This window comes from Octopus bimaculoides, chromosome 23 (assembly GCF_046866305.1).
Source record: "Octopus bimaculoides isolate indiv1 chromosome 23, ASM4686630v1, whole genome shotgun sequence".
Taxonomy (NCBI): Eukaryota; Metazoa; Mollusca; class Cephalopoda; order Octopoda; family Octopodidae; genus Octopus; species Octopus bimaculoides.
Window position 1 is genome coordinate 35,190,876 of NC_142950.1, and position 24,983 is coordinate 35,215,858.

Consider the following 24,983-nt stretch of genomic DNA (forward strand, 5'->3'; position numbering starts at 1 on the left):
AAGACCTCTCTGTTTGAGAAAACAGATTAAATTTCTAAAACATAATCGTTTGTCGATTACTTTCATGTAATAATGTCTTTCCTTTCCCTTCAATTTACAGGAGGTGAGGCCCTAGTTTCTTGTGGAATGATGGAATCTTTATTAAAAGTCATTAATTGGTATGGTGAGGGCCAGGAGCATATCACTGTAAGTAGCAATTAATTGTTGGTGTAAAATATAGTGTAAATAACACATTTTTTTGATAATTGTATTCTGAAGATACTTTTTAGCAAGCTGCTGGTGGGCAAAGAAATAAATGAAATCAATAATTAAAAAAAAAAAAGCAAAATCTTGGTTGTTATAACAATAAAAATACCTTCAAGAGTTTGGAAAACATTTAAATAGAAAACTGACGATCAAGCTGCTTGCAATGTAATCGTAACTTCTGTTCTATTTCTGTGCATGTTTTATGTGCACACATGTACATACCTATGTACACATGTGCAAGTTTGTATGTATGAGGCTATTGTCTTCCATGTATTGATCTCCCAAATTTCCATTTCAGTTTGTAACCCGTGCTGTTAGAGTTGTTGATCTCATCACAAATATGGATATGGCTGCTTTCCAAGGACATGGTGGCTTAAATGCATTCTTAAACAGACTTGAGGTATTTGTCATAAATTGGTTCCTTTGTCTCTTGTTTATTGATAGTTTTAGTTTTATTCTTCGAAATGTGTAAAATTTCAAGTTGGTAAAAAATACACTTAGAATGTGTTTGGGGATTTCTAGAGAAAATCACACCTCCACCACTCTTGATAAAATCTTTTAGCCATTAGAGATTTTGTAATATATTTGTGAACATTGTGTTTAGGTCAATCAAAGAACGGTTTTGGACTTTGGGTTCAATTTAATTTTGGCAGTAAAATGAAATTTTGAAAGTAAATAATTAGTAATGCTACAAAAGCAGTTTTTCAACAGTTAGTTGAATTTCGTTTTTATAAATGAAAGCAAGATTCTGAAGTGTGTATTTTCTTTAATAATAATTGCAACCCTTTAAAAATACGTATAAGTGTAAACAAAACTCAGTTTAAGAAAATGGTACCATTGCAATGAAGCTAATTCTTGGGTGTATATAATTCAGCATGAAGTCAATGTCTGCAGAAAAGAACAGCCTTTTGTAATCAGACCAGCCAAATCCCATGACAACTCAATGGATGTGAATCCTGATTCCCCATCAGCTATGGAAACTGATAACATCCGACAGGATGGAGTAGAAGCTTCCACTTCTGATGCTTTACCCAAAGTAGATATCAATGAATTAAAAGTGGATAAGCCAGGTGAGTTTAAGAATTTCTAACTAAAGAATATTGGAAATAATTTGGACTTTCAAAATTAAGTTTCTACTTGTTAGTATTGAAATAATTGAAGAAAAATTTGGGGCCATTTTTTAGAATTTTAACATTTTACTTCCTTGCTTCGGTGGAGAAATTGTTCATGGAGTAAATTTGTTTTCTGTTTTGTTTATTTTTCCTGCTGAATGCCCTTCTAATTGTTAACTTCTTAATTCTCAGAGATGCAATTATTTTCTCTTTCTTCCAGGCGTGCAATGTTTCCCACAAAGAGCTGCATTATTAAAATCTATGTTAAATTTTTTGAAGAAAGCTATTCCAGATAGCTCCTTTTCAGAAAGCATCAGGCATTGTAAGTTTAATAATGGCTTTTTTTTTTTTTTTGTCCATATTTACCTGCAATATTTCAAGATTCAGTTAAATTTACAAATATCCTTCCTTGTACTATTTGATCCCTCAACACTTTTAACTCGATGGGCTAACGATGTCTCACTGACAACTTCATTGGTTACAACAATGAGGGTTGCAGTTGATCTGATCGACCAAACAGCCTGCTCATGAACATGTAAGTCTAATATGAATGTAATCATTTCGGCAAATACTATAGGAAGGGCATCCAGCCATAGAATCCATACCGAAACAGGCAAATGAGGCCTGGTGCAGCCCTCCATCTTGCCAGCTCCTGTCAAACCATTCAACCCATGCCAGCATGGAAGATGGACGTTAAATGAACTTTAGGAGTACTCCAGTCTTATTGGACCTCTTCAGCCATCCATGCTTATGTAATGCTGATGAAAGAATCCCTAAATAGTGGAATATCATAAAACATCTGCTCTTTAATTTGTAAATAAATTTTACAAAAACCCCAAAAAATTAAGATATTTGTTTCACTTTCACTTTCTTGCATCTCGTTTCACTTTCTTGCGTCTCTTTTCATTTTCAGTAATGGATGGTTCTTTACCACAGTCTCTCAAGCATATTATAAGCAATGCTGAATATTACGGACCATCTTTATTTTTGTTAGGTGAGTAGCATTTGGCTGATTCCTGTTTAGTTCTTGGGTTAAATCTCCTCTTTACCGAATGTCTGTTAAATAGCACCAAGGTAGCCTCTAATAATGTTTCTATTTTCTTTCTTAGCTACTGATGTTGTCACAGTGTTTGTGTTTCAAGAACCGTCCTTGCTGTCATCTCTCCAAGACAATGGCCTAACTGATGTTGTTCTTCATGCTCTCTTGACCAAAGATGTAAGATTTTTCAGGCATTTTATTGCTGTGGTTGTTGTTATGAAGAATATTTGAATTAACTTTTTCTTTTACCTTTCCTTGTTTCTCTGTGTGTGTGGTTCAAAATTTCTCAAAATCTTGTAGAACCATTCTAGAATATTTATTTTGCTACTGATCTTGTGGCTGATGCTGCTAAGTTCTACCAAAATTCTTCAGATTTATGTCCATTCTTTGAAACCTAGCTAACTTTTTTTTTTCTTTTCTTCCTCTTTTTGCACTATTTACTTTTTCACAAGAGTCTTGTAAATAATTTGTCTGTTGCAGGTCCCAGCAACACGTGAAGTTCTTGCAGCTTTACCAAACGTTTTTAGTGCACTTTGCCTGAATGCAAGAGGCCTCGAGGCTTTTGTTCAGTGTCGGCCATTTGACAGACTATTTAAAGTTCTTCTTTCTCAAGACTATCTACCAGCAATGCGGCGCCGCAGAAGTTCTGATCCATTTGGTAAATATTTCTTGATTGTTCTGATTACCAATTTCCCCTATATCCCTACATTATTGAGACCTGTGTATATGTAGCTGTGTGTAGCATGATATCACCGTCTTTTAGGGACATTATGAATATTTCTGTATACGATCCGGTCAATAAATATGGTAAATGTGTATTTCAGGAGATACTGCCAGTAATTTGGGCAATGCTATGGATGAATTAATGCGACATCAGCCTTCTTTGAGAACAGATGCCACCAAAGCTACCATAAAGGTTTGTCATACTTGAATAATACGTTATTTTCCTTAATGAATTAATTATTATGCTAGTCAAGTATCAATTGTGAAATCTCGAAATTTATTATTGAGTGCCTGGTATAAAATAAATTTCTACTGGAATTGTGTTTGTTTTACTTTCAGCTATTAGAAGAAGTTTGTGCAATGGGCCGAGATATGAAGTATATGTGTCAAAAACCCCAACCAAAAGCTGAGCAATCGCAGAATGCTTCGCCTCGATCACCTCAACCGCCTGATGGCGGTGGCTCTTCAGATGAGGATGAAGACGATGATGATATGGCAAGCACTGCAAGTCAAAGTAGTGGTGCAAAGCAGCTCTTAGCTTCTGAACAGGCACAGTGAGTTAAATTTATTATTTTTTTTTTTAATTAAAGTTTACTGGTTTTGAATTAATGACTTGGATGCAGGCATTGGTTATGCAATTAAAATGTTTGCAAGTATGTTACTGCATGGCACCATAACTTAGCTGTTTGGCAAACGAGACCGATAGAATAAGTACTAGGCTTACAAAGAATGTCCTAGGATTGATTTCTTTGACTGAAAAAAAAAAAAAACCCCTTTAATGGGATTGCTCCAACATAGCCGCAGTCACATGACTGAAGCGAGTAAAAGAATAAAACAGTAGAAAGCCGTTGGATAATTTTTAATTTAAAACTATATTAATAAAGTGGTAAATGATTGGGTTTGCACCAGAAGGCTGAATTTAGTCAAGTGTATGTTGTTAACTGCCTATTGTGAAACTATGGCGTGAAAATTTCATTACCAGTATTAAGTTTGTTCTTTCTCCCTCTCTTTCTTTCTCTCTTTCTCTCTATCTCTTTCTCTTTCTCTCTCTCTTTCTCTCTCTCTCTCTCTCTCTCCACCTCTCTCTCTCCACCTCTCTCTTATCTAGCTTGTTTTTCATATTGAATTTCTCTTTTCATTTTTAGAAATTCCCAAGAAAGACTTGCAATCCCTCTCATAGACTATATTTTGAATGTAGTAAGTATATTTCTTTGTCTTATGTGGTATTTGTAAATCTTAAAGGATTGTTATATTGTTCAGAAACTGGGGTTCCGCCGTCAGGATTTGTAAGCTTAAAGCAAGCATATTAAAATAAAATAATTATTGCTTTAATTTCCATCTATTTAACGAGTGAATATTAAAATGTTATTTCAGATGAAATTTGTGGAAGCTATCCTCAGCAATAATACAACAGATGATCATTGTCGTGAATTTGTTACACAGAAAGGTCTCACCCCTCTGATGGGAATTTTAGGTCTTCCAAATCTCCCAATTGATTTTCCTACATCCCCTGCATGTCAGGCAGTGGCTAGTGTCTGCAAATCCATCTTGGTAAGTATTATTAATTAGTGCTTTAGTATCTTTAAAAAAAAAAAAATCTTTTTACCAGCAGTTTCTGTTGACAGCTCTTGGTCCCATGTTATTGAAACTTTCTTTGTTTCATTTAATGCCCGTTTTCTGTGCTAGCGTGGCTCAGATGGAAGTAAGTTTTTGATTTCCAATGTTTTCTCATTTCAATTTTGCAGACTTTATCACGAGAGCCACAAGTGTTGAAACAAGGTCTCCTTCGTTTGAATGAAGTATTAGAAAGTTTAGAAAACTTCCACAAGCCATTGCCTCGTCCAGGTGGTTCTCTCCTCCTTCGAGAACTTGCCTTAGCTGCCAACATTCCTGATGCTATCTACTGCCCTCAAGCCACACCTCTATTACACTCCTTATCTGCTGCTCATGCATACGTGATGATGTTTGTTCATGTCTGCCGAATGGGACAGGTAGGACTAACACTAATTTGTGCTTTCCCTTCTTGTTAGTTTTAATATTGTAGCCTCTGTAATATCCATGGTTTGTATGTTTCCATTCTCTTCAAATTGGATTGCCTTTATAATTAAACTCCCCTCATTCAAAGCAGAAGTCCATTAAAGATTTGTTTTTGCAACTAAGAAAAAATTTTAAGTAATTCACAAGTAATGTGTCTTGGATTTGTGAGAATGTAAGATAAAGTGGGATTGATTTAATCAATTACTCCATCTTCACCATTTTGCCAACTTTGTGCCCTTATTTTGTTTTTCTGGTCTTATGGCCTTCTTTTATTGTTTTCTTTCTTCTTTTCTTTCCAGAGTGATATTCGAACTATTTCAGTGAGTCACTGGGGTTCTGAACTGGGGCTGCAAGTCTTGACTGGACTTAGCCGTCTTTATTGCTCTCTTGTGTGGGAGAGCACAGTGTTACTGGCTCTCTGCACGGAAGACATGTTGCCTGCAGATTGTGAATTTGGCCGAGCTGACTTGGAGAAACTAATGCCAAAAGATGTCAAAGGTGATAAGGATGAAAAGACTACATCTGAGGGTGGTAATTCTGCGTCTGGTAGTGGGGGCATGACTGCTGCTGGCCTCAAGCATAGCACAGATGAAATGGGAAGTAATGGAGTGAGTGCTGCTCTTGAATCCCTTACTACTTCCGAAAGCCAAGAAACACCAATGGAGACAAATGAGGTAAACAGCTTAGAAAAGGAATCCAAGAAGTCCAAATTGTGTCCAACTTTACAAGCTCAAGTGAAACAGCTGAAACCATTGTTATCGGTGACCTCTCGACTCGGTCGAGCCCTTGCCGAACTGTTCAGTTTATTAGTAAAGTTGTGTGTTGGGACCCCTGTGCGACAGCGCCGCAGCCACCAGATGCCAGCCACGCCCACCAATCCTACTCCTGCTGCTCAGGCTGTAGCGAAAGCCCTAATGAAACTGTTGGCTAATGCTTTCAGTTGGACACCACCTCCAAGTTCTCCTGTGCCTAAATTGAGGTTAACATTCCTCGTTTGCTGTGTTGGTTTCCTCTCTCCGATGCTATTTGATGACAAAAAGTTGCCCTATCACTTAATGTTGCAGAAATTTCTATCTTCAGGAGCACAAGCAGCATTTTTTGAGTAAGTACAAATTTTTTAAATTTTTTTTATATAGTCTTCCCTTCTAAAATTAATTTAAGCTTAAAGTTTAAGAAACTGTATTTATGAAATTGTTTTAATTAGTTCAGTTTTTGAAAATGTGATAGGCAGTTGCTTTGATTTTCATCGATGCTAATGTTCTTTGACTTTAAGAGATGTGGGAATATGTGACATTCTTGCTATTCCCAATAACATAATTAGCAATAAAAGAAAAATACTAATGACTGGCCCCTGTGCCAGTGGCATGTAAAAAAGCACCCACTACACTCTCGGAGTGGTTGGCGTTAGGAAGGGCATCCAGCTGTAGAAACTCTGCCAAATCAGATTAGAGCCTGGTGTAGCCATCGGGTTTTACCAGTCCTCAGCCAAACTGTCCAACCCATGCCAGCATGGAAAGCGGATGTTAAACGATGATGATGACAGAAGATTGAAATGCAATGCCAGAATCTTTGGCATTGAATAATTTCCATCTAAGAATTGCAAAACTGAGAGAATCGACCTGATATAACTTTTCTTTATTAACATAAAATTGTTCAGTTGATTCCAGGTGAAACTGTTGTAATAACTATATATAACTGTTGTAACACTGAAGGAACTAATTTATTTCTATTGATCCTGTGATCACTGGTTGAAGACATGACTTCTATGTGGTGTGGTGGTTCGTAGTGGTGCGCATAGTTGATTTATTTATTATAAACACCTCCTGTCAGTCTCATTACAAGATAGTTTTCTCTTGAATGTCTTTTCAGTTCTTTCAACTGGGCTCTTTCTATGAGAGGCAAGTGTCCTGCTTCTGAAGGTCTTGAACACCCAGACCTTCCAGGTAAGCCGTATTCTTTTGAATTATCAGGGTTTTTTGTATGGCTGCTGGATTGGTTTTTTATTCCAGTAATTTTGTTGTATGTTTTCGCTTAAAAATAAAATTCAGTTTTAATATTCGATAAAAGAAACAAATTTTATTATATTATTACACATTGCAAGAACTCATATGAGAATTGTTACACTTCATATTCACATTCAGTCTTGCATTGGAAATTGGTAGCTAGTTCCGTTGATTTCAGGAAACTATTGCAATGATCCAATAACTGAAAATTATCTTTTTATGTTTTTGCATTTAACACATTTTGACCTTTATTTTGGTCAAAATGGAAGATTTTCTTGCCTTCAGAACTAAAGATTTCTGATGTAATATTTTGAATTAATTACTTGCCATCAGATTAGAAAAGGAGATTGACTCATTCAGAACACGTGTTTAAATACAAAGAATTTATCAAAAGAAGCTAGTTTCTTCATACAAACTGGATGTTAGATTATTAAAGATTTGAACGAAATTTTCTGTTGAAGCTCTTTGGATTTAAAATATTGCATATCAGATGATACACAATGTTCTTTTATTGATACCGTAAGGTATTTCAAATGTGTTCAAATATTACCAATTTCTCCAATCATTTGGGAAATGAGTTTTCAATTATTCATCTCAATTCTATGTGCAGAAGGAACTGGAGAATTTCTTGATGCTTGGTTAATGCTGGTTGAAAAGATGGTGAACCCTAAAACTGTTACTGAATCCCCACATGTCCTTCCTGCCAAATCCAGCCAACCAGGGTTCGTTCCATTCAGTCCTGTCCAGTATTTGATAACAACACAAAAGGTAAATGTTTCCCCTTTTCATTTAATCTTTGACAATTATATTAACAATAATAAAGGAGCTAATTTCAGATGATGGAAACCTGATAATCTTGATGTTCAATTTGCTTTAATTTTCCATTTGTTAGGCTGCTTTTAATGCTGTGATGAATCTTTGGAGAAGAAAACCCCTAAAAACCTATGGCAGCCGTATGTCAGAATCTATGTTGGCCATTTTGTGCCACATTATTAAAGGAGAAAGCATTATAAAGGTAAGGTTTCAAAAGAAAATTATTTGAAAGTCTTTGACTTTTTAATCCTTCAGTATTCAGATTAATCTGTCAAATGCAACCTTTCTCTGTTCACATTGTTGTGAATTAATCTTGCGTTATCTGATAGCTTCAAGATTTTTATGTAATTATTTTTAGAATGACATTGTAGGGTAGGTGTGATGGGTTAGATCTGGCTGGTTTGAACATAAAATGGTAGAATATATGATTGGATACAGCTAGTTTAAGTGTTAAAGGGTTGATTTATGCCATTATCAAATCCATTTTGGGGGAACTTGTGTATATACTTGCATGTGTTTTGACAATTGAACTTCTTGTATGGTTAATATTTAAAAATGATATAAGTTGGAATAGTTTACATAAAATCAAGATCATTTAGCACAAAATATTAAATTGGAAATAATTGATTCATTTTGCACATTTAAAATGGTACTTCAACTGGTCTTTTGAAGACTGAAGCTTGAAGAGAGAATTTGTGCTTTTATTTTGGATCTGAATTTCTTCCTTTCTGTTGGAAGACCGGTTTATTGAAGAATTTCTTTTGTTTCTCCAGGAGCAGTTGGCAAAAGAAAAAGAAGCTACTGAAAATGCTGCTTCTACTTCCGCTGTTGATGGTAAAGGAAGAAGGGAAGAACCAGAAGTTAATCAGAATCATTTACAACAGGTCTGTACTGTTTGTTTTTTGTTGTAGGTTGATTTGTTTTGGGAATAACTGATAGAAATGTCAGCTGATTTCAGGTGGTAGGAATTTGGTATTGTGTGTGTGCAGTAGACAGTTGGTGGAATCTCAGGCAGATTGCCAGCAGGTTAGGCTCTAAAGATGTTGAATGCGTATTAGTGTTGCATGAGGAGTGCTTCTGAAAGGAAGTCTTTGCACTGCTCAGGTGGCTCAATAATTATATAGGGGGTAGTTTATCTTTGTAATCTAATTACTTTTAGTTAGGTGTGGAGGAAGGAACTGTAACGCGACATCGTTCACTAACCCTCCAAGATCATTGAGGTCAGAGCTGACAACATTTCCTTTCAACAGTTGGTAGAAATCCTTTTGATAGGCCAAAAGAAGAATGGTTATAGTTTGTGAGATGAGGGAACTTACTAGTTGTGTAATCCATGGTTCAGATGCTGTTCTTATACAAATTACAAAGCTAAGTTAGAGCAGTTATATATTCTTAGAATTGTTTGAGCAATTTTCTTAACATTATTTTGTTCAGTAATCGTAATTATTTTAATATGTCATTATATATACTTCGTTTTGATTGATCTATTTTTTTTCTTTTTCTATTTGTTTTTTTTTTTCTCTCTCAGCTGGTAGATATGGGCTTCAGCCGTGAACATGCCATGGAGTCATTACTTCATACTGTGACCTTAGAGCAGGCCACTGATTACATACTTACAAATATGCCACCGTCAATGACTGCTGGTGTAAGTAGTTCTCTTATATCTAATGTAAGTAACAATTCTTTCTTATTCTTTCCATTTTGCAAGTGTTGATGTGGACAAAACATTATTGTAGAAGTGTTGTTTTGATATAGAAAAACCAGTATTTTGCAGGTATTGTTTTTGATATAGACAAATCAACACGTATTACTTAGAGATGTTGAATGCAGCTTGTTTTTCAATATTTACGTAACTCTGAAGAGACATTTGATACGTTGGGTGGTCTAACGTGCTCTAGTTTTATAAATACAAGAAACTAATTTAGTTTTCAGCTGTGTGGGTTCAAATCCTATCAAGGCTGACCTGGGTTTGGTATTAAAAAAAAAAAAGCCCAGATAAGTTGATCAAATTCAGATCTAGTAGGGATTGAACTCACAACAGCATGTTTGACAATGGTTTGATGGATATTGGTTTTTAGTTCACATCATGTCTGGCCAGCAAGGCTCTAAAAGATAATCTCTTACCTTCTAGCAGAATTCGGATAAACTCCAAAGGCGTGATTTGTTGATTGGGAGAAGAAAATTAAAAGTTGATAAAACTTAAATTAGAAATAATAGTAATTGGAAACCTAGTATTTTCATTCTGTTTTGTCACATAATTGTGGCTGACCACACTACCTCATAGCTGTCTCATTCACTGTAGCATGTGTTTCTGTGTGGGCAACGACAGAAGCTACCATCTTCAGCATTATTCAAATATCAGGTCTGCAGCATTCAACCCATTCTGACATTAAAAAAAGAAAACAAAAACAAAACTAAAGCAATATATGTGAAAATTTAATTCTATTATAACAGAATATTTAACCTTTTCCATAACACTAAAAAATCATTCAGTGATTCTTCAGGTTTATATTGTTTGTTTTTTTTGTTTTTTTTTCAGCAAAGTCTAGATATGGAAATGTCTGAAGAAGATCAGATGCTCAGAGCAATCGCTATGTCTTTAGGAGAGAATGTTGTTATGTCAACTGATCAGGTAAAGTCAAGTTTTGTAACTAAAAAGACTAACATATTCACACGTCTCACTTACAGTGTCTTCATACCTTAGCAGAACAATGTCTATTTTTACCCTACAGACAGCTACAAACTGCATTTAAAGAAGACCAGGAAGGAATTAATTCCTTGAATTCATTACAACTAAGACAGGAATTAAAATGTATAGGTTTAACAGTCAAGGAATTAATTTCCTTCTAACTTGGATCAGAAGACGTGATAGTTAAATGAGTAAAAATAAACCTTTAAGATTGAATAATTTTTACCAAGAATATGGCAGAAGCAGTAAATCTCAATACCTAGTCCTTGGTGATGTGGTGGTGCTAATGCATCAGTAAGTTGATTTTCTGCCATGCATCTGATTACCAGATGTGGAAGGCCATTCATATAAATTGTTCTTTTGGCTTGGAATTATTATATTATGCAAAATAGTCATTATGTAAAGTAGCATATTATTTGATAGAAACATTTCAAAGGCAAAAAAATTCATTTTGCAAACTTGCTTTGTTTCTAGGAGGAAAGTAAGAAAAAGGAAGAAAAATCCTCTGAGCCAGAAGATGAAAACCAACAAGCAGAAGATCCTTTAGATTCCTCTGTACTGGCAGATTTCTCTGCCAATGCATTACCAGGATGTTTGTCACTGCTCGACAAGTTACCAGAAACAGTGTATAGGATTTGTGACCTTGTCCTTGTAGTGTCACAGTATGCTGGAGATGAACTTAGGAAAAAGATGCTGCAAACCTTGACCAGTGAGGTGAGTTAACCCTTTTGTTGCTGTAATTTTGTTTTAACCCCTTCAGCATTTAAATCAGCCGTACCTGGCCCAAATATTGTTTTATCTTCAAACTGGCTAAATTCATCCTCCGCACACTTACTATACAATGTCATTTTAAACCATTACATTACCAAAATCTCAAAGTTGTAAAATAATTCATGGTTATTTCACAGCAATGTGAATAAATGAGAATTACATTTGACAGAGAAATCTGAATGCTAAAGGATTAAATATATTGCTTTGCTTTCAATTACTTTGAAAGTAATGAAGAATTAAGTAAAATGACTTGTCCTTGTGAAGCTGGTTTTGGAACAAATTGACATGGAAGTTTTGCTGGAAGGTTTTAATACAGGAAGTTTGTATCATAGTCAAGGCCAGTCCCAGGTGGATTGGTATGAAAAGGGTTAATGTGTTGCTGGCTGTAGTTGTTAGTTTTGTCAATGTAGGGTCTACATCTACTTCTGGTTTACATTTGAGACATTACTTGTGCCATGTCTTGCATATCTCATGCATGTTACAGTTATCTCAGAAGAAAGATATTGTAATAGGGTTGAAAGTACCTTGTACATATATATAAGATTGGTTAAATGTAAGATTTTAAGGCTTTTAAGTTCTACCACTCGTGAGGTTAAATGTTGTCCTTCAGCAAGAGATTTGGCTCCAGGTATTACAACGCATCTTGCACACCTGTGTAGCCAACCTGTTTAAAGACAAACTAAACAACCATGTTTACAGGGTTATATGTATAAAATAGAATTTTTTTTTTTCCTTTTTAAATCCCTTTTAATTTTTTTCAATTTAGATTTTCCAACTTGGTGAGAAAATTTCTCGGGATGTCCGATCAGCTAACAGCATGAAATGTGAAGATGTAAAGCTGGTTTTAGAATCTCAAGAAACTACAGCTTTTGGTGCCAGGCTTCATTTGTTGAGCCTTCTTTGTGAGGTAAAAAATCTGCTGCTATTTCAGTATTTCTTTTCCCCCAATCCTGTTGATTTCTGTTCTTTTTGGCTATTGCTCCAATGACCATACTCTGTGTGTGTGTGTGTCTTTTATTCTTTTCCGTCATTTGACTGTGGCCATGCTGGAGCACCGCCTTTAGTTGAACAAGTCAGCCCCAGGACTTATTCTTTGTAAGCCTAGTACTTATCCTTTCGGTCTCCTTTGCCAAACCAGTAAGTTACAGGGATGTAAACACATCAACATTGCTTTGGTCAGCCCGAGGCTATAGTGGAAGACACTTGTCCAAGGTTCCACGCAGTGGGACTGAACTTGGAACCATGTGATTGGTAAGCAAGCTACTTACCACACAGCCATTCCTGTGCCTATATATTTATTTATTTATTTATTTATGTATGATATACATTGAAAATAACACTATTTCTTGCAGGAGGTGATGATCCCAACAGCCAGAGTAATTCAGGATAGCAATATTGTATGTCTGCTAGTAGATGTATTGGAAGGAACTCAGGAATACTTAGCTCAGTCTAAAGAATCTATCAGTCTCAAGTAAGTAGTTATTTTTTTGTTGTTGTTTTTTTTAAAATTTCTACAGAAGATTAAATTTTTTGGCACACATCACCATCATTGTCATTTTGATATCCGCTTCTCGATGGGTTGGATGGAATGTGTTTAGAGGAATTGGTTACTGTCAGATGCCCTTCCTGTCACCAACTGTCACCCGTTGTCAAGTAAGGTGTTATTTCCCTATATTTCTGCAAAGAAATATTGGGTGACAAAGGGCCTCATTTGCTTGATGATGACACCCACAACTATCAAGTGATGTGAAGACAAGGTAACAGTAACACGCCTATGTAACAGGCTTGTTTCAGTTTCCATCTTCCTACATCCACTCACAAGGCTTTTGTAGCTCTGGGGCCCTAGTGGGAAACAACTACTCAAGATATCATGCACTGGAATTGAACGTGAAGCCATGTAGTTGGGAAGCAAACTTCTTACCACACAGCCACTCCTGCATCTCCACTAAATGCTACCTAAAAGTATCTTCTAAATAGGATTTCATTTTCTCTCCACTCTTCATGTCTTTTGTAACTGGTTCTAGTACTAATTGGGCATATTTTTTGTTCTTTATTGAAGAATCTCGTGTGTGCAGATGAATGTTTGGAATGTCATTTGCACACACAAGGGGTTGCTGAAAAATTCCTGGCTTTGAGTAAACATCCCAAGCAATTACCTGTGTGTGTGTGTATATAATTATATACACGTTTTGCAACCACATGGTTTTTAAGTTCACTCCTACTTCATGGCACCTTGAGCAAGTGTCTTCTATTGCCTTGGACCAACCAATGTCTTGTGAGCAAATTATAACGGTAAACGATGCCACACTTGTCACAATTAAACAATGTGATTAATGAAGAATGTAAAATTCAAACTCAGTTTTCTTCAGTTGCTGCAGCAATTCAATATTTCAGGATTTACATTATAAATCAGCTGTATTTTAATATTAGTATAATAATTGTGAGAAAATCGAGTTAACTTATAAAAAAAATATGGATTGTCTTTTTCTAGATGGATGGCACCTCTTCTTCTCCTTTTGGATTTATATGAAAAAGTAGCTGTGATATCCAAACGCAAGACCGAAGCTGAAATTTTATTGGTAAAGGATTTTGGGTTTTATTTATTGTTTTAAAAGTTCTAACCAATTTATAAGTAGGGAACTGTTTTAATATCTTAGAAATGTAAATGACAGACGACGAGATGAGATTCTGCACAGAAAAGCAAAGCCACGTGTTATAAATTGTTTCCTCTTTTATTGGCTGCAGCATTGTACTGTGGCCATGCTGGGGCTCTACCTTTTAAAAGTTTTAGTCAGTCATACAAAGCTCAGTGCTTTAGTCTGGTGCTTGCTTTATTGATGTTTGTTGAACTGCTAAGTAATGAGACATTGTGGTACAGTGTAAGCAACAAATGTTCTCGTACTAGTGTAAATACACACATGCATGTGATAATTGTAATTTTATCTCTGTCTTAATAATTATTTATCTATTTTTTTTTTTTTTTTTTGGTAAGATAATTGCTTTTAAACTCAAACCATGCTGGAAGTCTATTTGTACCTTACGTTATTAATCTCAAGGTACATTTGTATCTTGCGATTAATAAAACAAGCACCAGTAATATTGATTCAGCTAATAATATCCCTCATTTTAAAGAGGCCTTACCCTTAACGAAAAGAAATCCCTATTCATTCATAATCGACAGGATTATCTTAGAAAAATTAAGGAAACATTGAAAGTCTACAACATGAATAAAGGGTCCAAAACTCTAAACCTTTTTTTTCTCTTTGCAGGCTAATTGTCACACTTGGAAATGGTTTGATGATCGGAGTGGGCGCTGGTGTAATTACAGTGTGAGCAACAACAAAACAATCGATGTAGCCTATCGACGTGGTGAATCTAGTGTAAAGTACGTAGCGCTCCAAATTATTTGATATATGTCGGAATAAATATATTGAATTTAAATTGGATCACCTTATTAAACCTAGAACATTTGACATACACAAAGTACTTTGGTTTACTGTAGTTTCTGGCATGCAAGTTGACATAGTATATATAGAGTAAAGATTAATTGTGACTATCTTTCTAAATCCTGCTTTATCTCAAGGAATTTCTAGTCCCCCACAAATCATCTAGCTATATAAGTTGACCTAACCTTTTTTTTTTTTTTTTTTTACTATAAATTTTGGCCTGAAAAATTCAACTCCTATACCAGAAAATACAGTGCTTGCAAACCCTTTTCTTTGAATAACCATAAATCTTTACTCATTTAAACATTCTTGGCTGATTTCATCTTGTCTCCCTGCTCCCCTAGCAATCTGTATTCCCTTCCTCCCTTTGCTCTCTCTCTCTCTAAACCGTCTCTCAGGTTGAGTGGATTTTATCAAAAACCTTTTATTTTTCAGATTTCAAGCTGGAAGAAGAAGGTACACGGTTCATTTTAATACCATGGTCCAGGTTTGTAATATGAATGACCTTCTTCTTCTTCTTGTTTTAGCTATTGTTTTTCAATGTTGCCTGTGATTTTGTAAATTCTAAACGATAAAAAAAAAAAAAAAAAAATACTATGGAATTTTCCATAACCTAGTTTTCAAAATTTTCAAAACTGAAACTTTTTTTCAACTATTACTGACATAACGATGATTATACATTAAAACAAAAAACTTTTATGAACAGATTAACGAAGAAACTGGGAATCGGCGCCCAATTATGTTGGCCTTGCCTGGCAAAGAAGAGATCAAAGAAAAATCTGCTGCCAGCAACAGCAAGAATTACCCTGCTGAACCTGCTGGTGAGTCCATTCTCCATTTTTCATACTGTGAAGCTGAGCATTAGAAGACTAAGTTCTTCAACCAAAGTTTTTATTTATCATTGATATTAATATCCATGGTAAAAAAAAAAATGTGAAAATACCCAAAACTTGTCATTTACACAATCATTAGAATAACATTAATGAAGTTAATAACTTCTAATTGCCAAAATATCACATAATTCAAATATATAATTGGGTGTTTGTATGCAATAATTGATGGTTTTTATAATTAAAATGAAACTGTTTAGTGAAATTAAACAAATACTTTGTAATTAAAATTTTTTATAAGGAATTTTCATATTAAGTGAAATTAGCATTTGAGGTTGATTAAATAACTCTTCAACTGGTCATCTCCTGTCAAACCATCCAACCCATGCCAGCATGGAAAATGGACGTTAAAGGATGATGATCAGTCAAACACTGGGGTAGTGTCCACTCCCACCCCAAATTGTTGTTTCGTGTGTTTGTAAAGACTTATATTTAAAAAAAAAAAAAAAAAAATCTCTTCATTTTGCAGCTGCCTCTGAGGTTTCTCAAGAATCTTCTACTACTAATCTTGGCACCCCCAGTAATACCAGTGCCGTAGCAGCAATAAGCAGTACTACTGCCACTACTACTAGCAGCAACACATCAGCTGGCGCCCCAGTCTCTCCCCCACCGCCACCCTTACCAGCTATTTCTGAAGAGACGAAACAAGAAGTGGTCATCCATGGACTCACTGAGGAGAGTTGTTCAAAGGTCATTGTGTGAGTATATTTTTCTAAGAACTGCTGTCAAATTTGAATTCTTGAATTTTGTTATTGCTGACAAGAAATCATAACCAAAAGTCTTGTTGAAGTCACCACTGTTCTTAATCAGTTTTTGTGTGTGATTAAACACTTATTTTCTAATAATGGCTACACTATCTATTCAGAGAAGGGCTTGTTAAAGCTTGATTATCAAACCATTTATAGTGTTTGATTTGTTTACCTTTTCTGCTGTGTACTAAATCCTACTTTATAGGATTTAGTACATCTTGCCATCTTGATGAAATCTTTATCTTTCATACTTGTCAAACTTCCTCAAAATTGTATTATCCCCCCATTATTCCAATTTCCATTCTCTTTTAGATATTATTCTGTAAGCATCTTTTGTAAAAAAAAGAATTAATTTTATTCTCTGAGCATGGATGAACTTTATAGTTTTATATTTATTTATAAATTGTTTAAATGGTTTTCTAACTTTCCTTTTTAATCACATAAATTTTGAGGTAGTTCTAATATCTTAAGTAAAGTTGGCTTTCGGTATGGAATAAAAAAATAAAGCTTGCATCACTTTAATTACTTGATTTATTTTTTATTTGCAGATGCATTATTGATAAATGTAATTTATGTAATTTTCTGTTGCAAACAGTATTTTTAAAATTTGATATTGCATATCATTTCATAACACTTTCGCATTTCTTTAGATCAATGGTGAGCTTGTTGTCTGTACAGATTGGTTCCAACACTTTAAGTGCAGCATTGCGCTTAATCCTCCGTCTAACCCGTGAACATAAATATGCCATGATGTTTTCTGAACTTGGTGGGCCAAAACTTTTGCTCCATTTACGACAGCCAGTATTGTTCCAAGGCTTCACATCCTTGGTAACCCTCATCTTTAGACATATTCTCGAAGAGTTGTCAGCTCTTAAATACAGCATGGAGAAGGTGAGCTAGCTTTTTGATATTTGCTTCATTTCAAAAAATGGTTTTTTCCCCTGAGGAAAAAAGAAATTTTTTTTACTGTTCATTTCTCTCTTTCTCTCTCTCTGGAACAAACTGTGTACATAATATAAATTCCTTATCTGAAAAATATAGACTTGGATCTACTTCACATTTTGTCGGTTTATAATGGCTTTTTAATAATTCAAATGTAAGCTCCTATTTACAAACACGTTTGTTTTAGTCATAATATAGAACCAATTCATGGCAGTTAAACATTATTTGATGTACAATAAAACCACTGCTAATATCGTAACATCAATTTAATATTCCTTAAAAGATCAGTTAAAATAGTTTGTTTTCCTTGTAAACTTTGAGCTTAACAACGTTTTGCACGAGAAGCTACATGTTTCTGTGTTTCTCTTTGTAGGTGATAAAAATGGCATCGATGGGTGTTGGATCTCCTATCAGTGGAATAGCCCAAAGCAGTCCTGGTGCTAAAGAAATGCATTACGTATTACGAATCCTTGGCCCCGCAGCTTGTCGCTGCCCAGAAGTTTTTGTAGCCATCGCACAACAGACTCTCCGTATTGCTTTACCACCCCCATCCAAAAGAGGTGAGCAGCCTATTCTAGCTTTAGCTATTGTTTTTCTTTTTTGTTTTGTTTGTTAATTAACCTTTTAGCATTTAAACTGGCCAGATCAAGCTTCTCACACCTGCTCTACAATACCGTTCTAAAAATATACAATCATATCATTGAAATCTCAAAGCCATAAGATAATAAATATCTCATTAATTTGAAGCAATTTGAATAAATAAGGCTTATCCATAACAAAGTAATCTGAATGCTAAAGGTTTAAAAAACTTTGAGGAATGTTGCCCTGAAATAGTCTCCATGGCTTTGGACCTAAGGAAAAAAAGTAAGAAATCTAATTTTCCTCCATTTAATATGAATTTCAGATGAAGATGAAGCCAGATCAGCTGCTCTGAATACACCCCAGATGGTGAAATTTGTCCCGATACAATCGTCAACTATAACACCAGTGAAACGCGTCGTGAAACAGGTGGTAGCTGAGCTACTAAATGCATTGATTCTATGCCATTCCCAAAGTTCTTCTTCTCAGTCAGCCTCTAGCACAGAAGACCTGGACAGTAAGTAGCATTTTTTAATCTTCGTTATTCATGTGTTCAGCCATTCCTATGTGAGATGCATGCAGAACAATGACTCCATCCTGCACATATCCGGTCAGTGTCCAAACCTTGCTGACTTGTGGAGGTTTATTGAACTAATGGCACGTGTGGACTGATTTGGCTATTGGCCCTGAGTCATTCCTCTGCCTGCAAAAGTGTATTCATCTGTTTGGTGGCTAGGACAAAAGAGCTGTAGTAGATATAGCTAAAAGCAATGAGGACAGGCACTTTCAACCAAACCCTCATTGAGATTTTCAAAGTCTCAGCCAAGACCCAGTGATTCTACTTGCTGTAATCTAACTCGAATCTGAAAGGTTGAATTTACAAAGGTTTATTAGAATTTGTTACAAATTTCCAAATTCAGAATAATCCATATAGCATAGACTATACTCGACTCACACTCACGCTATTTACTCTCTCTCGCTTTCAGATTTTGTTTCCATAGAAACTTATTTGACTGAAATTATTTTGGAATTTTATTTCAGGACCAACTGGTCAGGTTCCTTCTGCCACCCAGGAATTAGCCACAGACTTGTCATCCAACAGTTTGAATGCCGAACCACCTCTGATGGAACAGAATGCGGTTAGCCTTGCTCCAATGGTAAGGAACTGATTTAACTCCTTAGTATTTAAACCGGCCATGTCTGGCCCAAATATTCTACTTGTTTTTATGGTTCAAACTGGCTAGATCCAGCTTCTCAATGCTTACCTGTCAATATCATTCTAAAAATAAACAATTACATCAAAATCTCAGTTTTGTAATAATACATGATTTTTGTCTTGCAAGTTGCTTGGTGACCCTGTCAGTGCAGGTGCCACTTAAAAAGCATCCAGTCCACACTGTAAAGTAGTTGGCGTTCGGAAGGGCATCCAGCTGTCAAAACCTTGCCAAAACTAACCTCGCCTGTGCTAGTGCCATGTAAAAAGCACTCAGTATGGGTTGTATCCTTTCAGTCGCTAAATACAGAACATGGCTCGTGAGACCTCCATTCAGGTGATTTTCCTAAGTCACCGTTTCACCTTTGTACACCAATTTGTCACAAGGTTCCCCATTAACAGCTGACTGGACTAGAGCAACATGAAATGAAGTGCTTTGCTCAAGAACACGATGTGCTGAACAGTCTGGGAATCGAACCCAAGATCTAGCGATTGTGAGTGCAACATCCTAACCACTGCACCACAAACCTTCAATAACCATATTAGTTTCAAACTGTACCGGCTGCTATTTCTAGCAGGTAGAACAGCTCTATAGATGTTCCTGCATTGTTTCAGTATAATAGAGGGACTTTAAGGTGAAATCTGTTTCACAGCTGCCATTCTGTTAAAAACATTTGTCCACCATTTAATATTCATTTAATGTTTGTAAATTTTCTTTTGTAGCCTGTTCCTGATGTCCCCGAGAAAGATGCAAGTGAACCTGGGAAAGAACAGAAACCAGTTGCTGATGACCAAGGGCAGAAGCCATTGCTTCCCAAGTCGGCCATTCTGCGCCTGTTGTCAGAAATTGTGAAATCCTACAGTGCATGCACTCAGTTGATAACAGAACACAAGTACACTGCTGGTCAAAGTGAACTTATTACTGAGGTGAGTCTTCAAACAATTGGATTTACTCAGAGATTTTATTTTACTGAAATTATTCAGGCACTGGTGGCAAATCTTCGCTATTTCTGGTCTGTTGCCTCTTTGGGATTAGACTACTGTCTTGTTGAACGCTTAATCATTTGATACAAGTGCTTAGTTCTAACAAGGTGGACGTAGACAGTTCCAAGCACCTGTTGATATAATACTTAGCTGAGGGGTTTGGTCTACTGCAACTTCAGGTTTTTGCTTTATGAGAAAACTTTGAAAGGCCATAAACTGTGTGTGTCACTGTACCAACTAGACTAACAGATGTTGTGGCCAGCATTCCTCCCTTCCGAACAGAAAACCAGTTCATTGCATGGCTTCCCGTCCACAATTGAGTGGAGGAGAGCAGTGTGAAATGAAGTGTTTGTGCTGTAGAACCCAGTGCTTTGCCAACCTGGGAATCAAAACTGACCTTGCAATTCCGAGTGCAACACCCTAACCACCAGGCTACCCACATAAGCACAGATTAACAAGTTACTAGTTAATTGGTTGGCTTAGTGAAAAAAAGTTACATGTAGTATTTAAACTGTTTAACTTACTCTCTTGTCTAACCATGAGAGACGCTGTGAATTTGTGGTCAATCCATTGGAACCCAAGACTATTGTTTCACCAAATGGAAGATAGAAATTAAATAAAATAGCTGATGAGTTGGAATTTTATTGAAGACAACGTTGATGGTTAAAATATGTGTTAACAAGTCAGGTTTCTTGTTTTTGTAATGCAAGATTTTTCTCAAATTTTATTAGCGTTTTTTTTTTTTAATTTCTTCACCCATTTGTTGACTCTTCAAAAGCTTCATTCTTGTGCATTTGTGAAGAAGAAATTTGTTTTTCCAAAACTTGGGAGACTGATTAAAAACTTTCTGTGTCTCTCTGTCTCTCTGTCTCTCCCTCTTTCTGTCTCTGTCTCTCTCTCTTTTGGAAAATTTTTCACTTGTTTAAATAATGAATTTCTAAAACTCTTTCAGAATTGCAACATGTTGGCGTTTGTTCTTGACCAGTTGTTACCCCCCTGCCAAACATCTGGAGACCGTGACTGTCCAGCATTATCAAGGGTTTTAATTGCCAGCATTGCCTCATGCAATCATTGCCCTGACGCTCAGACCCAGTTAGCTATTGAAGTAAAAGCAGCCTTGCAGAGGGCTCTGAATCTTCCTGAAAGTTCCGAGAAACACTTTCGTATTCAAGCCTTAACAGGCATTATCAGCACAATGATTGAATCTTGCCCTACACCTGGTCAGGTACCAAATCAAGTATTTAAAGGTCAGCAAAACCTCATGAATGTTGTGGTGAAGACGTTGATTAAACGAGGTTTAGTGAACGACCTTGCCCGCGTACCGCACAGCCTTGACCTCTCCAGCCCTTACATGGCATCCACCATCAATGCCACATTGAAACCTTTGGAAACATTGTCTAGAATTGTGAACCAGCCACAGGCACTTTCTACTAAATCTAGATCTAAAAACCAGGGAATTAGCCGAGAAGTAAATTCCTTTGTAGAAACACTTGCTAACAATGTGGAGGGTAAGTAGTAACCTTTGCATGTGAATACGTCTCTCTTTTGAACTCCTTATTGTGAATATTGCAACATATTTAGTTTATTTATATATATATATTTTTTTTGTGATATATATCATCATCATCATCGTTTAATGTTTTACATGCTGGCATGGGTTGGACGGTTTGACATGAAGCTGTCCAGACTCCAACTGTCTGTTGAAGTATGGTTTCTATGGCTGGATGCCCTTCCTAGCACCAATCACTTAAGTGTGGTGGGTGATTTTTACGTGCCAATGGCATGGGTGTGTTTACACCACACTGGCACAGGTGCTTTTTATGTGGCACTGGCATCTGAAAGGACAAACCTGTATGTGTAGAAGACTGATTTTTTACTTAGCTTGGTGTGTCCTATCCTGCTTTTGGTTTTTATTGGGAAAATTTAGTTCCTGTGGCTTCAACTGATTCATGCAATCATTTGGAAAGTAGATGGCAAAATTATGAAGACAATGATGATGCTGACAGCAGGCTTATGTCATATTCCTGCACCAATGTCTGGAAATTTGCATTTTTTTTTTTTTAAAGCATTTAAGATAATTGTTTACCGATTGTAAAAGTTGATTTCAAAACAAATGGCAACACGATTTTGTTTCCTGTGATGCTAGAAAATTACTGGTTCTGTTGTCTTTTGATATTTATTTATTTATTTAGAATTTCTGACCTGCTTTCTGCATTTGATATATGGCAGTGCCAATGTCTTTTGGTTTTTCTCAATGGCTGTAATAGTGAAATAGGCTTTTTTGGTTCCCTTTTAGGAGGAGATAATCAACAAAATTCTAGTACTTTAGAATTGGAAGATGCAGCTGCAGACCAATCGGATATCATCACAGAATCAACCGTTACTGCTGCCGAGTCTGTTGATAGTGAGCTACAGGTAAATCAAATTGTGTGTGTGTGTCTTCATGAGAAGCTGATTCACTTTGTTGTAACTGCAGCTTTCTGAAGTTTGTGTATATATATATGGAGTCATAACTCACTTGAAGAACTATATATATAGTCTAGTACATGTGTTGAGTACTTTTTCTTTGTTTCTGTATGCAAACACAAAACTTGTGTGAATTATTATTAAATTACCACTGTGGAAATCAGATATATCCACTCAAAACTTCACTGCCCTTAACTACAGATAATAGTTTTGTATACGAAGCAATTCTTTATTGAAGAATATCATCTTGAAACTATTTCTAATTAAAAATGTCTAGTTTATTGAGGCAATCACTGCTTGTTGTCAGTCACAAAGTAATCAACAAAACATTGGTATATCTGGAGCAGTGAGTGAATCTATGGACCATAGCTAGCCATTTACTGTAATACCTAATGTGATAGATTTGTTCAGTGTCGACCTGGATTTAAACTGCTTTCCATGTAATTTCTCAGAAATATTTTTTAAAAAATTGAGTATATTTATGTTTAATATTTTCTCAATGTTATGTTGTTTTATATTGTCATAAGTCTCTTCCAGTCAATTTTTACAGGTCTTTCAAAATGATTTATAACACAAACAGTGAAGAATTTGTTTTTTTTTTCTTTTTCTTTTTCAATTTTTAAATAATGTAATCTTATTTTTCTTGTCTAATTATTTCCTTCTGATTTATCATTGACCAAAGTACCTTCTCTGGATCACTCTAGTATACCTGACTGTTATTATAGGTACTATCTCATCTACTTTATAAAATTAGAGCTGTTTACTGACCATTAAAAGCTTTTTGGGACTTTGATGTCTTCATTAGCAATTGCTACCTTAATGACTGTTTTAAAAAACTGTTACTATTCAGCCTTCTTAAAATTATATCACCCACGGGTGCCAGTCGTCGGATTCGGTTCGATTTCAGATTTCAAATTCCAAATTCACTTGCCTCAACAGGTCTTCGCAAGCAGGGTTTTTAGTGTCCAATGAAGTAAAGATACGGATTAGTGAGCTGGCTACACTTCTGGCAGAGATCATAGATTATGCTCTCACTTGCCTTGCCGAGTCTTCTCACGTACTGCATATATATATATATATATATATATTCACACACACACGCACAAAACTTCTTTCAGTTTCCCTGTCTCAAATTCACTCACAGGGTTTCGGTTGGCCTGAGGTCACAGTAGAAGATATTTGATCAGGTTACCAGACAGTGGGGCTGAACTCAAAACCACATGGTCACCAGTTGTTCTTGTGCCCAGTTTCTAACTAAGCTGAAACAGCAACACTAAAATTTATGCTTCAACAGCTTGCAATGTTATGCTTAATCTTTGGGTCTATGTATGTAGGTATATACATATATATCATCATTTAACGTCCATTTTTCATGCTGGCATGGGTTGGACGGTTTAACAGATGACTGGCTGAAGGGCATTTCAGGATCTATGTTTTGGCATAGTTTCTGCAACTGGATACCCTTCCTAACACCAACCACTTTACAGAGTGTACTGGGTGCTTTTACCTCGATAATATATTCATCTAACCCATGCAGTCAAGGAAAACTGTAAAAACAAATAGATTCAATGATGCAGACTTGGCCATCTGAAATCAATGTATCAAAATAGCTTTGGACAAAGGTTCTTCATGGCTGTTTGTCATGCATGTTAACAGATTAGTTATATCCTGTTTGCTTTGCTGTATGTAGTCAGTTTTAGCAATGAAGTTTCAGAGCCCACCCAAAGACATTAATATTTAGTTCTATAGATCCAATAATTTACGAAGATATTTGGTAGTTTTATTCATTGTCAGCTACATACATAAATTTGCTGTAGAATTTGGAAATAATCTGTAAACATCTGTTAGATATTTTAAATAAATATTTGTTGCTCTCTCTTTCTCTTTCGCTCTCTTTCTTTCTCTTTCATGCTCTCTTTCTCTCTCTCTCTCTCCCCTGTTGGTTTATGAAATATTGTCTTTCTTCAGGCTCACAGTAACTTAGACCATGTAATAGACGAGTTATTTCAAAGGGATTCAGGTCGCGATCCTGAACAGCAAGTCATTAGTGAAATAATCATGGAAACAGGTAAGTGTTTCTTTTTCTGCCGAGAGGGAAGTTTAGGTGAATCTTTATTTAGTCAGTGTTTTATAAAAACTCTGTGCCATTGAACAATGGCCATTTCTATGGGGTTTCCATTGTAGTCGTCGGTGGGCTGGGCTAGCGGAGGGACTTGTAATTAGGCTAGGATTAGTAATGTTGGAGCTTGGCTTATGAGACCTGTTTCTGGAGTAACCTGCCTGT

At 35.8% G+C, this 24,983-nt stretch overlaps 1 protein-coding gene across 18 annotated transcripts in view; it reads left to right on the plus strand.

The window, feature by feature from the left end:
- Positions 1 to 24,983, plus strand: part of LOC106871200 (E3 ubiquitin-protein ligase HUWE1) — a 90,557-nt gene that overhangs the window by 36,842 nt on the left and 28,732 nt on the right. For 9 of the 18 annotated variants that reach the window (XM_089340543.1, XM_089340546.1, XM_089340551.1 and 6 more), the window contains exons 15-49: positions 101 to 186; positions 545 to 646; positions 1,121 to 1,316; positions 1,579 to 1,680; positions 2,272 to 2,352; positions 2,468 to 2,574; positions 2,878 to 3,055; positions 3,222 to 3,313; positions 3,460 to 3,674; positions 4,266 to 4,317; positions 4,495 to 4,671; positions 4,866 to 5,111; positions 5,457 to 6,259; positions 7,027 to 7,100; positions 7,771 to 7,928; positions 8,053 to 8,175; positions 8,747 to 8,857; positions 9,499 to 9,639; positions 10,510 to 10,602; positions 11,134 to 11,373; positions 12,197 to 12,337; positions 12,783 to 12,901; positions 13,922 to 14,009; positions 14,700 to 14,815; positions 15,312 to 15,363; positions 15,583 to 15,697; positions 16,236 to 16,464; positions 17,166 to 17,406; positions 17,831 to 18,017; positions 18,362 to 18,553; positions 19,078 to 19,193; positions 19,973 to 20,176; positions 21,186 to 21,741; positions 22,509 to 22,648; positions 24,668 to 24,767. In XM_089340543.1, coding sequence (XP_089196669.1) covers positions 101 to 186; positions 545 to 646; positions 1,121 to 1,316; positions 1,579 to 1,680; positions 2,272 to 2,352; positions 2,468 to 2,574; positions 2,878 to 3,055; positions 3,222 to 3,313; positions 3,460 to 3,674; positions 4,266 to 4,317; positions 4,495 to 4,671; positions 4,866 to 5,111; positions 5,457 to 6,259; positions 7,027 to 7,100; positions 7,771 to 7,928; positions 8,053 to 8,175; positions 8,747 to 8,857; positions 9,499 to 9,639; positions 10,510 to 10,602; positions 11,134 to 11,373; positions 12,197 to 12,337; positions 12,783 to 12,901; positions 13,922 to 14,009; positions 14,700 to 14,815; positions 15,312 to 15,363; positions 15,583 to 15,697; positions 16,236 to 16,464; positions 17,166 to 17,406; positions 17,831 to 18,017; positions 18,362 to 18,553; positions 19,078 to 19,193; positions 19,973 to 20,176; positions 21,186 to 21,741; positions 22,509 to 22,648; positions 24,668 to 24,767 — 5,973 coding nt within the window. The remainder of the gene's footprint in view (positions 1 to 100; positions 187 to 544; positions 647 to 1,120; positions 1,317 to 1,578; positions 1,681 to 2,271; positions 2,353 to 2,467; positions 2,575 to 2,877; positions 3,056 to 3,221; positions 3,314 to 3,459; positions 3,675 to 4,265; positions 4,318 to 4,494; positions 4,672 to 4,865; positions 5,112 to 5,456; positions 6,260 to 7,026; positions 7,101 to 7,770; positions 7,929 to 8,052; positions 8,176 to 8,746; positions 8,858 to 9,498; positions 9,640 to 10,509; positions 10,603 to 11,133; positions 11,374 to 12,196; positions 12,338 to 12,782; positions 12,902 to 13,921; positions 14,010 to 14,699; positions 14,816 to 15,311; positions 15,364 to 15,582; positions 15,698 to 16,235; positions 16,465 to 17,165; positions 17,407 to 17,830; positions 18,018 to 18,361; positions 18,554 to 19,077; positions 19,194 to 19,972; positions 20,177 to 21,185; positions 21,742 to 22,508; positions 22,649 to 24,667; positions 24,768 to 24,983) is intronic. The other 9 variants (XM_089340544.1, XM_089340548.1, XM_089340552.1 and 6 more) reach the window with 1 other exon arrangement.